Here is a 15,097-nt window from a genome sequence, read left to right as displayed (position 1 = left end):
AGTGAGAGAGGGGGGATGAGAGTGAGTGGAATACATGGTAAATACATGGTAAAGAAGTTTGAAAATGTAACAATGAAATCTTTCTCTAAACAACTAATATAAGCTTTTTTTTTAGTGCTGGTCCTGGGGCTTGAACTCAGCTTGGGAGCTCTCCCTGAGTTTTTGTACTCAAGGCTAGTGCTCTACCACTTGAGCTACACCTATATTTCTGGCTTTTTGGTGGTTAACTGGAGCTAAGAGTCTCATGATCTTTCCTGCCTAAGCTGGCTTTGAACCTTGAGTCTCAGATCTCAGCCTCCTGGATTATGGACATGAGCCATCAGCGCCTGGCAATAAGCTAGATTTTTGAGAAATGAAAGAAAATTTTATGTACTTGAAAAAGGTATTCTCAAACATTCTTATAGAGGTACTAGATTATATTTATAATGTAATTATTATGTAATTAAGTCCTATCAATATATTATTGGCACCTGAAATAAGTTCTGACCTTGAAGATTTGTGTGTTTATTTGATGCATTTATTTGAATATCTCACAAAGCTTGATGTAATTATTCCTTTTTTACGTGTCCTCACACATCTTCTTTACTGTCTAGGCCCTACTTCCAGGAACAATAATCTAGGTCATGAGATTCCAATCCTCCTACTTTCTTGTCTCTCTTCTAAATTACACAAAATGGTCAAAGTACTAAAACATATCCATTTGTCCCCACTTTCACCCCACTTGAAAGTTATCAGAAATAACACTCTCCCTCTCTCCTCCTTCCCCCACCCCCTTTCTTTTCTTTTGCTAGTCCTCGGGCTTGTATTCAGGGCCTGAGCACTGTCCTTGGGCTTTCCTCAAGGCTAGTGCTCTACCACCTGAGCCACAGCATCACTTCTGGCTTTTTTGGTGTATGTGGTACTGAGGAATAGAACCTGGCCCTCACAGGTTCTCTTTTTTTTTTCCCCACAGGTTCTCTTTTAACAGTCCATATTTTTCTTTCAGAGCATCTCTGAATTTACAACTAAGTAGTTTTTTGATTGTATGTATATCACATGCTATCATGTGAATGCCATGAGAGACTGTTACTATTTTTGTTTACTCTTGTGAAACCAGAATCTGACATAATAGAAGCTTCAAAATTATTTAATAAACCAACACAGGAAATATTTTTAAAAAAAACCTTTCCATGGAAATTTGTGGTGCAGGAAAACTGACTTCATTAGTCTTTATAATAAACACTTTTCCCATGAAAAAGTAAAATTACTTAAACATGAGAACAATCATGTTCCTCTTTGAAACATGAATACTGATGCTTGATAAGTGGCTAATACTCAACACATAAAGGAAAAGCGAATCACAGATATAAAACTATCCACATTTACTGAATGACAAATATCTTTATAGATCAGATATTACATTTACAAAAAAAGTGCCCCATTTTCCTTTCAGCAACTAGGAAAATGGAAGCAGACAAAAACCAAAATTCTATATATTATATACCAATGAGTTAGTGGCTAACTTACCAGAGCAGACTTCCCCACGCCTCCTGAGCCGAGGACTACTAGCTTGTACTCACGCATGGTGTGGTATTTTTAAATTTTGACACTCTGAAAAAATTAGAAAAAAAAATTAACAAACATACTAGTAAAGAAATCTACCACTGTTACATCAAATGTGGGATCTTATTTTGCTTTTCTTCTTTTCTTTGATACTATCTAAAGAACTACATATTTTACCATATTGTAAAAATCATGTATATTTTCACATAGACTTGTAAGACTACTGCCATGCCTCCAAACTGCTTAAAGATTTCTGCCAATCCTTAGCCTGTTCAAGTTAATTCTAAGAATATTTGATTAAAAGGCAAAGCCATAATTTAAACCATTTACATTTTTTTGAAATGTTCACTCATGAGCTTTAATATTAAGTACATGGGTATTTTGTTTGCTTATTATTTTACCTAAATAGTATTACCTAGTAATTCTACACTATTTTGTTCATCACTATAGCTGAACATGGTAGAGCAAACCTATGACTCTAGCTACTCAGGAGGCAGAGATCAAGAGGACAGTATTTTGAAGACAGCTCAGGGGAGAAACGTTAGTAAGATCTTATCTCAACAAACTGGGTGTGATGTTTTATGCCTGTATACTAGCTATATGGGAGGCATGGGAAGGAAAATTGCTGAATCTATCAAAAATGCAAGACCCTATCTAAAAATTAACTAAAAGCAAAAAGGCTGCTGGGAATGGCTGAAATGACAGAATATTTGTCTAGAGGATGTAAGGTCCTGAATATAAACCTGAGTATTACCACCCATCTGCACCCAACCCCCATAATATACTGACCAGGTACTTGTTGGGTGTACCTGCAATCACAACTACTTCATAGGCAGAGATTAGGAAGATTGTGGTTTGAGGTCAGCCTAAACATTAAAGTTAGCAACACCCAATCACTACTAAAAGCTGGGCATGGTAGCATACATCTGTCATCCCAGCTAGATGGGAAATGTAAACAGAAGGATTACAGTCTAGCCACCAGGTATAAATGTGAGTTCCTATCCCTTCAATAACTACAGTAAAATAGGACTAGGATTGTACTTCAAGTGTAGAGTATCTGCCTAGCAAATACTACCAGAAATGAAAGAAAATTATTAAAGAAAATGAAAAGAAGGAATATACTCTATAAGATCAAATTGTTACAGAGGACAAAAGGAATATAAACTTATTTTTAGCCAGTCCTGGGACTTGAACTCAGGATCTGGGCTCCAACCTTGGGCTTTCACAAGACTAGCGCTCTACACTTGAGCCACAGTATCATTTGGCTTTTTCTGTATATGTGGAACCCAGGGCTTCATGCATGCTAGGCAAGCACTCTACCACTAGGCCACACTCCTGGCCTATATAAACACTACTTTTTATCCCTATGTCACAGGGATGGAGAAGATTTTTGCTGCCAAGGGTCATTTGTCTATTTATAACATCATTTGTGGCCACACAAAATTATCAGTACAAGCAGAAAGCCACAGGCAGCTGATGAGAAGGATATGAAAAGCATATATGTCTGTCACATTATGTCCCAAATCATTTTATGTACCGGTACAGCCCTCAGGCTAAGTATTCCCCAACATTGTAAGGTAAAAAGTCAGTAAATAAAACAATAGTCTACTGAGTTGTTTTTTTTTTTTTTTTCCTGTGCTGTTCCTGGGGCTTGAGCTCAGTGCATGAGTGCTGTCCTTGTGCTTTTTTTTTTTTTTTTTTTTTTTGCTCAAGGCTAGCATTCTACCACCTGAGCAGCAGCTTCACTTTGGCTTCTTGATGATTAGAGATGAAAGTCTTACAGAATTTCCTGTCTGGGCAGGCTTTGAACTGCAATCCTCAAATCTCAGCCTCCTGAATTAGTAGGATTACCAGCATAAGCCATCAGCATCTGGCTAGTTATTGGTGACTGAAGCCAAAAATATTTGGGTTAACTAACCTCCTACATAACAATAGAACATCAAGGAAGAGCTAAAAGCAATTCAGTCTTTTCAACAAATTTAACAATATGCTAAGAGATAAATGTACTTCAGTTCTTTTTTTTTGTTCATAATAGCAAAAACCTAGCAACAATCCAAGTACCCAAGAATGGCTAAATGGTGATATATCCAGTTAATGGAATTCTATTCAGTAATAAAAAGGAATGAAGACAACATGAGTCAATCTCATGTTAGTAAAAGGAGCTAGACAGGAGCAATCTCATGTTAGTAAAAGGAGCTAGACAGGAGTCAATCTCATGTTAGTAAAAGGAGCTAGACAGGAGCAAATTTTGTATGATTCTCCTTATACAAAATTCTTTACAGGAAAGACAAAACAAAGCTCCTGTGTCAGAAGATCAGTACAGGTAGTTTAGAGGTGATGATTAAAATATGTGTGCTTTATTACATGTACACTACTACATGTAAGACTTGGCTTAAGATAACTCAGTCGGGAATTTCTGACAGTACCACCATTTATGTTCATAGCAGGCATGGATGATTATTCTAATCTAAATAAAATATTTACAAAGTGTCTTCTAAGTCTGGCCATAGGAGTTAGAAAAACAGAAGTAAAAATAGAAATTAAAAAAATACATGCTTCCTATCTTCAAGAAATTTAGAAAGGAGAAAGGATAATAAAGTATGACATGAATATAGTATAGACATATATGTTTAGGAAAGGATGAAAGGGCAGAGGAGATTCCATGATAGTTTTTCGATTCTAAGGAAATGGCATAATAAATTAAAAGTATCACACATATACACAGAACACAAATTAGGTTAGTTAGTGTGGTTAGAACACATGGTTTATTAAAAAGCTATAGAAGATAGAGCTTGTTAATGAGATTGACTTATGCTTGCAAAGGAATCTGTCAAGTTAGTTTGCATTTTATCCATTAAGCAAAGGGGAGAAAAGAGGTAATTTAAAAAAAGTTATTATGGTTACACATACATTTTGGAAAGATAACTAAAAAGGAGAAGACCAAACAAGAAAGAACACTTAGAAGACACTGCAATTCTATGGTGAAGAATAGTGTTTTTCTCAAGACAAGACTGCCAGAACCATGTAACTGTTCAAAACTTACTAGAAAGAAGAAAAGCGAAGGATTATGTCTAACTACCCTAGTTTGAGCAAACAGATTGCTTATAACAGACTTTCTATTAAAGCAGGAAATACAAGAGAAGGTTTAGAAAGAAAGATTATACTTTTTTTTTTTTTTGCCAGTCCTGGGCTTGAACTCAGGGCCTGGGCACTGTCCTTGGGCTTTCTCAAGGCTAGAACTCTACCACTTGAGCTACAGCAGCATTTCTTGCTTTTTTCCTATGTATGTGGTACCAAGGAATCAAACTCAGGTCTTTGTGCATGCTAGGCAAGCACTCTACCACTGGGCCAAACTCCCCACTCCAGATTATACTTTCTTGGAGAAATTAAGTCTGTGATTCCTCTCAAAAAAGCACCTAATAGAAACAATGTCTGGAGGGGCAACAGCAACCAAGGAACTATATACATATAGGCTCACAACTCTTTGTTATGAAAGATGGTAGTTATTAAAACCATAGCAGATACTTGAAATAGAAACCTCCCCTCCAAAAAAAAAAAAACCATAGATGTATTAGAGGTTCTCTCATTTAAATAAAATATGTATATATTTTATGCAGAAAGATCATCCTATTCTTTTTTCATATATATTTATTGTAATTAATAGAAAGGTTACATTATATTCACCAGGTAGAAGGTGCATTACTTCACAAACATTGATACCCTTTCTCATGTCTTGGTAAGATCATCCTAGTCTTAACTCTCTTTCTAGGTCTTTTATGTCTGGGGACTACTATTGCTATAATGATATATAAATCCACCATCTCTGTAAAAAAAAAATGTGCAACTTCTAAAAAGTAATCCTAAAATACCAAAACTCACTTACATTTCCTAAAGCCTTTATAGTTTTCCTAAAGTAGCAGAAATTAGGGGAAGAACTTGAGATAATCAAATTTTGGGGGATAGTCCTCAACAACCAACTATTTGGCCTCTGTTCCTTAATAAAAGTAGTAAGATATTTTAGCTTCAAAGCCATTTTTAAATACTATAAACAAAATTTTCTTTACACTTAACACATGTCATTGGCTACTACCGTGTACACATAAGCATATTTGTCAATACAACAGCTGCTCACATATGAAAACATACACATAATTTCTTATAAGAATAACTGGAATTAATATTTTCTTTCTAAAGGGAGTTCTTACTCATTACTGCCAAGTTAGAAAACTACTATGGTCTTCCAAGAAAATCCTATGCCTTTTTATGGAAATCTTTTATGCCCTGCACTCCCAAAACAGCACCAGGAAACTTTACTCTTGTTAAGATTTCCTGACAAATACAGAGGACAGGAATAAACATTACACTATGCTTACGATTTAAGTCAATCTTGAATCTTTAACATTATGGTACAAGATGTAACGAATTTTTATTCTTCCTTTGACATAACTACTTACAAAGTAGCTGGACTGTCTATGTGAGGCAAATAACACAAAATACATAAACTTAATACCAATGTTTTTTCCTGCAGAATTGAACCTAAAAATACAAACTCATTAAAATAAAATTTAGTTGTGATAAAGAAACTGTAAAACAAAATCTTTCAATTAAGAACTATGTAAACTACTTTCTTCCCAATATTGTTTGTTATCTTTAAACATGTGCAGATACCATGAATAGGTGACAAGTGGGGCTAGCAGGATTTAGGTATAGTGCAAAGCATAAAGCCCCTGGGTTGGATTCCTAGTACTTCAGAAGAAAACAAAACTGACATGTTACCACAGTATGGAAAGAGAATGGCATTCTAAATTACGGTAGAATTTAACTTTCCAAAACAAACCCCCCCAACCTTTCACAGTGTACCATAATGTACACTGTACATAGTGTACCATAATGTACACTTTTGCAATACTATGTTTTAACTCAGAGCATGTGCTATCCCACTTAAGCTTATGCTCCCAGCCCTCAAACTTTTGGGTAATATAAAATCATACAAATATTATTTCATTAAAAAAACATGTTTTGGGGGAAGGCAATGGGGAGGCACATGGATGGAGAAAGGAAGGGTGAACAAATGCAGTCATTTAAATTCAATGTATGTTACATAAAAACAGTCTTATGATTTAAGGGTAGGAATGGGGGGTGGGGAACAGAGAAGAATGATGAAAGGGGTGACACTGATCAAGATGCACTGTACTTACAACCTTACTTATAGAAGTTTAACTTTGTTGTTCAACTGCTTAATGATAGTTAAAAAGCAGATACTGAGCCGGGCAAGGTGGCTCACACCTGTAATCCTAGTTACTCAGGAGGATATGATCTGAAGATCAAGGTTCAAAGGCACAAAAGGACCAGAGACTTTTATCTTGAGTTGAATAGCTCAGGAACAACGCCTACGCCCAGGGGTAGGGAAGTAGTCTTGAGCAGAACAGTGAAGAGACAGCAGCTAGGCTGAGTTCAAGCCCTATGACCCACCAAAAAAAAAAAAAAGCAGATACTACTTGCTTAGAGGACTGTAAAAGTTCTCATTGTACACAGTCAGAAAAAAAAATTCCCACCATCATACTCAGTTCCCAATCTTCTAGACTGGTACATTCTGAACAAAGATCGTGTATAAAGAAACTGATAAGACACACATAAAAGAAATGCAATTCAAAACAACTCTAAGCTTCCACCTCCAGTAAGAATGGCCAGGGTCAAGAAATCTAATAACAGATGCTGGAGGGGATGTGGCCAGAAGGGATCACTATTACACTGCTGGTGGGAGTGCAAACTTGTTCAACCACTATGGAAAGCAGTACAGCAGTTCCTCAAAAGACTAACTATAGAACTACCCTATGACCCAGCAATTCCACTACTTGGCATTTACCCAATCGTCCAGAAACAAGGACATACTAAATCCACTAGCACAACAATGTTCATTGCAGCACTATTTACCATGGCAAAGATATGGAACCAACCCTGATCTCCCTCAATTGATGAGTGGATCAAGAAGATGTGGTATTTGTACACAATGGAATTCTATGCTGCTGTCAGAAGGAACGATATTGCCCCATTTGTAAGGAAATAGAAAGACTTAGAAAAAATCATATTAAGCGAAGTAAGCCAGACTCAAAGGAACATAGGCTCAATGGTTTCCCTCATTTGTCATAATGAATAGAAACCTTGGGCTCTCCTAGCAGAGATTTACAATAGAACAAAATCTAGATACATAAGGCCATAAAGTATGACGCTAAATGTAAGGACCTCCAGGATATAGAAACAAAAGCCATATAATGAGTGATTGTTGTCCTCAATGTACTGTGTTATCTCTCATCTCTTTTACTGTCCCTTGGTTATCTCATATTGTTACAATATTTCACCTTGTTATCTGATATATATATATATATATATTTTTTTTTTTTTTTTTTTTTTGCCAGTCCTGGGCTTGAGCTCAGGGCCTGAGCACTTTCCTTGGACTTTCTCAAGGCTAGAGCTCTACCACTTGAGCCTCAGCACCACTTCCGGCTTTTTTCTATGTATGTGGTACCAAGGAATCGAACCCAGGTCTTCATGCATGCTAGGCAAGCACTTTAACCACTAGGCCAAACTCCCGGCCAGATCTGATATATTTTATATATGCTTACTTGGGAATTTGAAATAGGATAGGGAAGAGGGGAAATCAAGATGAGCGGTGGGAGGGGGGAAGGAAATGGGGACCATGACATGAGAAGGGGTATCAATATTTGTGAAATACTATACCTTTTACCTGGTGAATATAATGTAACCCTTCTATTAATACAATAAAAATATATGAAAAAAAAAAAAACCAAAAAGGACCGGAAGTTTGGCCTAGTGGTAGCGTGCTTGCCTAGCATGCATGAAGACCCAGGTTCGATTCCTCGGTACCACATACATAAAAAAAGCCGGAAATGGTGCTGAGGCTCAAGTGGTAGAGCTCTAGCCTTGAGAAAGTCCAAGGACAGTGCTCAGGCCCTGAGCTCAAGCCAGGACTGGCAAAAAAAAAAAAAAGAACTGATAAGACACAATGCAGAGAATGCTTGGTTACCTTATAATCCCTACATGAATATCAAAACCCACAGATGCTCAAGTTTCTTTTATAAAATGGCATAGAATTTACATAAAAACTGCATATTCTCACATGTACTTTAAATTATCTCTACATGGTTTAAAAACATTTACATTACCCAACAAGTATTTTCCCTAATGCAATGTAAATGTTACATGAAGTTATTAATAGTTATAGAAATAGCTGACCCAACAGGCATTATATCTAATACAATTGAATGTTACATGATGTTACTGACAGTTATGTAAATCGGCCACAGAAAGTCAGCTGATTTGCATCAGAGTCCATATGTTCTAAAAGCCTAAAATATTTACTGCGTGGCTTCTGAAAGTTTAAAAAAGACAATATTAATTTATCAGGAAGACTGAGCAAGTAAAGTTTTTAAAAAGTTAGAAAAAATACAAGAAATTAGCTTTAATGATTATTGCCTACTTACCGCATGCAAAATACTGTTTTGAACATTTTAATATGTATTAACATTTTTAATTCTCACAACATTCTAATGAACTAGCACTTTTATCTTCATTTTTATAAATGAACCAGAACTAAAATGAACTAAGCTAAACAAAGTTGAAGTGCTGACTATCTATGCAAGTGAATTTTATAAATTAGTCTTCACTGTCCGCCCCAAAACATTATCTACTCATTTTCACAATGAAAGGTAAGTTCCTATAAATGGAAAAGACAACAGAGATTCTCACAGATTTGAAGAAAACAATTTGTAAGATGCAATAAATTCAACAAGCAGAAAGACAAAATGCAAAAGTTAAAAAGCCTATAGAAGACTATAAATAAAAATCTGCTTAAAAACTTCTTGAAATTGTTGTATCGATATAAACAATATGCTGCAGACATAAAACGCAACCATCAAAATAAAAGTTCAATAGATGGTATAAAGAGAAATAAATGTAGATGAAGAACCCTGAGCTGGGAACAGCGGCTCATGCTTATAATCCTACCTACTCAGGAGGCTGAGATCTCAGGATAGTGGTTCAAAGCCAGCCTGGACACTAAAGACTGTAAGACTCTTATCTCTAATTAACCACTAAAAAACTGGGAGTGGCACTGTGGCTCCAGGGGTAGGGTAGCTCCAGCCTTGAGCTGAGGAGCTCAGGAACAGCACCTAGGCCCCAGAGTTCAAGTTCCATGACTGACTAGAAAAAAAAAAAAAAGAAAGAAAAAAGCACCCTAGAGGGCATAAAACAAAAGTACAGAAAGATGGAATATACAGTTAGAAGATGCTATGACTTATATGTGTCCTCCAAATATTAAATTCAGGGGCTGGGAGTTTGGCCTAGTGGTTAAAGTGCTTGCCTAGCATGCATGAAGACCCGGGTTTGATTCCTCGGTACCACATACATAGAAAAAAGCCGGAAGTGGTGCTGAGGCTCAAGTGGTAGAGCTCTAGCCTTGAGAAAGTCCAAGGACAGTGCTCAGGCCCTGAGTTCAAGCCCAGGACTGGCAAAAAAAAAAAAAAAAAAAAAAACCCAAAAAACAAATATTAAATTCAACTCAAAGTTATACTTGAATGGCATTTGAGAGATAATGCACAATTTAAAAAATTCTGGGTTATATATCTGAGGAGTAACTTGGTTACAAAGTTAGCTCTTTCTGACTTCCTTGTCTATCCACATAATACTCACTGCTATGTTATAAAGACTTCAGAAGAAAACTGAGCAGATACCTATACCATCTTCCTGAATTTTCCAGCCTCTAGAAATGTAAGCAAATATACACTTCGCTTTGAGTCATCCAGTTCCAGTTATTTTGTTACAGCAACAACAGAAAAGACTAAAACAACAAGGGAAATACCCAAAGTTCTACCAGCTACCTAACAAAGTTTAGGAAGACAACAGAGGAAACAAAATAGTCCATTTACTGTTGGATGTTCTAATAATCAGAAAGTTCCTTACACTGCTGTGTCTTTGTAAAAGCCACTTGCAGGCCTTAAATTAGAATACAGATAATTCTTCCATTCTATACTCTTTCAAATGAAATCTTAAATAGTTATTATAGTTTCATTCAGTCTTCCTTTGTCTCTGACGTAGTGTGTGCTTGGTGCTGAAGATTAAACTCAATATTAGAACATTTGAAAGTGAGTGCAGTTTCTAGCACCACAAAACAACTACTTCATGCTTGAGTAGGACTATTAGCAGTATTACTAAACAGTTTTTAATATGAAAGAACAGTCACTGTATTTCCTTTCTCCACAATTACTCTAAACTTTCAGTTGCTTCTTTGGATATCTATATTTCTAAGTAAGATTCATACTGCTAACTATCTTTGGTTTGGGATACTGTAATTACAGCAGATGACAATCTTAACTCTAAATAAATACACAGTAATTTTTTGGTAATATACATTAAATACATACTAATAGTATTAATTCTGAAATGTCAACTTGATGTTTTACTCAAATTTTTCAATCTATCAGTTTTATGCCCTTTTCCTTCCATTCCTTCCTACTTCCTCCTCTCACCCTTCAAAAAAAAAATCTTTACTAGAGGTTACTATAATGTATTCCAGTTGCCCTCTGGCAATTGCAGATAGCTGTCAACCCAGGATCTTCCTTTTCTCCATTAGTCTAGAAAAATGTACTTCAAAGCACATACATACAAATGGGTTTTGTTTTTAATTTTGAAGTACTTACGTAAACTTTACTGGCAAAGCATCTCTCATCTAAAATTTGCAATCCTAAGTGCTCAAAAGCCTCAAAATTAAAATACCCAAAAAGTTTTGGGTTGTATTTGCTACTATTCTTCCAGAAAACAAAGATGTTACCAGTACATCTACATCTTCCACAGGCATAATGTTTAGTTCAGTAGAACAGTATGAAAATATACTACTACAGGTCTGGTAACAATATTTGATTTAAAGAAAGAAGACACTAAAGTACAGATCACTATCTGTAAGGTGGCATCATACCTTTGGAGTAAGCACCTATAACTTATTAACAAGTTTGCTGGGTGGCTCACCTCAGTAATCCTAACTACTCTTGAGGCTGAGATCTGAAAATCTCCGTTCAAAGTCAGCCTGGGCAGAAAAGTCCATAATAAACAATCCACAATAGTTTATCCACAATAAACTACTTATAAAAAGCCAGAAATGGCACTGAGGCTCAAGTGACAGAACACTAGCCTTGAGCATAAAGAAAGTCAGAGACAGTGCCCTGTCCCTGAGTTCAAGCCCCAGGACCAGCAAGGGGGAAAAAAAAAAAAGCACAAGTTTTCTGGAACTAGAGACACAGTTCAAGAAATTGCCAGACGTGAGCAGAAGAGCCACAAAGTTCCTAATAACTTCTTGGCTACATGCATTTTGCTAAATTTGCCTTATGTACAGAGGAAAGGCACACACATATACATATGCATAAATAGAAATACATTCAACGGGTTTAAAAAATATTATTATTTCCAAATAAATCTTTAATCTCCTAAATTAAACTTTATCAAAATTTCTTATTAATGCTCTTACTCAAAAGGAAAACTTCTGACAAGTGGTCTTGAAAGATTATACTATTAGAACAATAGATATAATAATTTACTTCTTCCCTGAACAAAATAATGTTAGTATATCATACTTAAATAATAAACTTTAGGACTGATGGACTGCTGGAGCAGAATACCTTTCTAGCAAGCAAAAAGCCCTGAGTTCAAACCTTAGTGGTCCAAAAATAATAATGAACAGCTCTGGACGTATATTGTTCTATCTTTTTTTGTGATATGTAATTATTTTTTCCTTCAAGTCAGTCTTGTCAGGATTTTTATTTTGTAAATCTTTTTCTAAGAAACTATTTCCTTTGTTAATATCTCACTGTTGGCTTTTCTATTTCTCTGTGTTCTGTTTTTATACTGATTTTTTTTCTCCTTTCTTTAGTTTATTCTGCTTATTTATCTTCTGGAAAATTCTCTTAGGGATGCCCAGGAAGTGGTGACAATTCCTAGTTGTTATTTGTCTGAAATGTCTTTTTACATTACCTTCCACTTCCTTCAGTCTTGAGAGATACTCTCAGTACACTCAGTTACAATCCATTGTCTTTTTGGTTTCTATTTTCTTTTTTCAGTAAGTCAGAGCCTATTAATATAATGGGAGATCCTTTGAAAGTAATTTTTTCCCTCTGGTTATTTCTGATAGAGCCGTTTGGAAATTTAACTATGAAATGTATATTGTCTTAGATTTCTATTTATCTTGCTAAGGATTTGGCTTTTTTCTTTCTTTTTTTTTTTTTTTTGGTGCAGGTCCTGGGGCTTAAACTCAGAGTTTGGGCACTGTGCCAGAGCTTCTTTTGCTCAAGGCTAGCACTCTATCACTTGAGCCACTCCAGGCTTTTTCTGTGATTAACTGGAAATAAGAGTCCCATGGACTTTCCTCTCTGGGATTCCAACCAAGGTCCTTCAGATCTCAGCTTCCTGAGTAATTAGCATTACAGGAATAATTGAGGGGAACCCGTGAGCCACTGGAACACAGGATTTGACTACTTAAATTTAAATTCTCTTGTACCTAATTTGAAAAAACTTCTACTGTAATCTTCTTAAATATTACCTTTACTTGACTTTTCTTTACATCTTGAATTCTGGCTAGACAATTTTAAATCTTCTCATATACTTTAGGATGTAGACTGAACTGTTACCATGAAATCATAAAATTTCTTAAACAATATTCAAGGCTTTTTTCCCCCATGTGACAATTGGAAAGGATAGGTCAAGGTTTGTTTGGCAGTTTAGCATTCTGGGAGCCAAGTTTTCACATCCTTTTCTCTGTTATCCTTAAAATACTGCCTTCTATATAGCCAAAAATAGCACACCAACTGTGCTACATGCCAGTCAGTCCATGGGAAGTAAGACAGAGGAAGGAAAGAACACAGCCCTTCCTAGTTAGGCGTGATTTAGAAGTTACACATCCATTTTCCACTTGCACCCTGAATTGCTAAAACCTTATCACATATGCCTCACTGTCAAGAAAGCAATGAAATGTAAGCTTAGGCATTTACCTAGCACATCTCTTCATCATTACAGGGAAAAAGTCTGTCAGGGAAAACTAGCACTTTCTGCCACAATTTTCAAATATTCTTTTCTCATATATTTATTTCCATCTCCATCTTTTTGGTTAACCTATTTTTCAGATTACCTTCCTAATCATAACTTTCTAGTATTATCTACTGTGAATCGGTCCATTGACCTTTAAATTATATATATGTACATACACACACGCATGTATGTGTGTATATATATATGTGTGTGTATATATATATATATAATATGTGTGTTTGTATTTCATTTTAGTTCCCTCTTTTACTGCCTGGGCTGACTTTGAACTCAAGATTTCAGTTTCCTGAGCAGCTAAGATTACAGGGATGAATCTGATGCTGCCCCCTGCCCCATTCTCTTCCCCTCCCTTCTTCTTCCTCTTATCCTTTCCTCTCATCCTCTGTCTGTCTGTTTGTCTACCTTCCTCTGTATAGGCCACAAATTTCCTATTTATATTTCCAATGCAGCTGAGATGACAGTCATGTACCACTGTAACCAATTATTTCTTTAGAAGAGGGCATATCATGCTTTTTGCCAGGGATCCATCTAAGTAACTATGATTACAAGTGAGCACCAAGGTACCTGGCTCCTTACTTCTTCCTGAATTGTGTATTTTAAAAAAAATTATGACATGCATTCAGGTCTGTCAAGCCTGGGGCTACCAATGGGCAGAATCATCTGGAAAAAAGATTTTAGAGAGGGTTTAAGGATGTAGCTCACTGGTAGAGCTACTGGCAAGCATACTCAAGGACCTTAATCTTAGCATTGAAAAAAAAATATACCACAACCCAAGTGTTTTGGAGAACAACCAAGTAGGAAAAGGGAATAGAATTCATGAAGCATGTGGTTTCATTTTTTAATAGTGATATTTGGGCAAAGACTTAGAAAAGTATAGAATAAAATAGAAATCTGAGGGGAGTATGTGGAAAAGCCTTTACAGACTTGGTGACTTTCTGAACACAAGAAGACATTATGATCTGAGAGCAAGGAGGAGGTAATTAGTAGGAAGAAAGGTAAGACATGAAACAAGGCATTAAACTCAACCTTTTAGGCCAAGGTAAAGACTGGCTTTTACTTAGTATAGTAGGAAGCCACTGATGATTCTGAACAGAGGATGACAAGCTTCCACTGAAAAACATTTAAAACTCTCTGGCTATGACAGAGAAGCTTAAGAGCAACGGCAGGAAGAAAAATTCGGAGACAACTGCAACAACCCAAGACAACATGGACCAGAGCAGCTGCAGCGGAGGTGGTAAGAATTAGTTAACTTCCATAAAAATTTCGATGACAGGGTCAAAAGGAGAAAGGAGCTAAGGATGAGGGAACAACAACAAAAAAAAAGAAGTTAAAGAAAAAAAAAGAGGCTAAATACCAAACCACAGATTCAAGAAGTTCAGAGAAGACTAATAAATACCAAAAGACAGGCATACATTTAAACTACAGAAAATGAAAGGCATAAAGAAAA

General features: G+C 36.0%; 1 protein-coding gene across 4 annotated transcripts in view; it reads right to left on the bottom strand.

Moving 5' to 3' along the window:
• The window catches only part of Rap1a (RAP1A, member of RAS oncogene family), a 69,151-nt gene that overhangs the window by 21,336 nt on the left and 32,718 nt on the right, over positions 1-15,097 (bottom strand). For all 4 annotated transcript variants that reach the window (XM_090334424.1, XM_090334421.1, XM_090334422.1 and 1 more), the window contains one exon: positions 1,507-1,590. In XM_090334424.1, coding sequence (XP_090190550.1) covers positions 1,507-1,563 — 57 coding nt within the window. In that variant the 5' untranslated portion in view covers positions 1,564-1,590. The remainder of the gene's footprint in view (positions 1-1,506; positions 1,591-15,097) is intronic.

This window comes from Megascapheus bottae, chromosome 6 (genome assembly GCF_031878675.1).
Source record: "Megascapheus bottae isolate mThoBot1 chromosome 6, mThoBot2.hap1, whole genome shotgun sequence".
Classification (NCBI taxonomy): Eukaryota; Metazoa; Chordata; class Mammalia; order Rodentia; family Geomyidae; genus Megascapheus; species Megascapheus bottae.
Note: the sequence above shows the minus strand (reverse complement) of the source record. Positions and strands in the feature narration are given on the sequence as shown.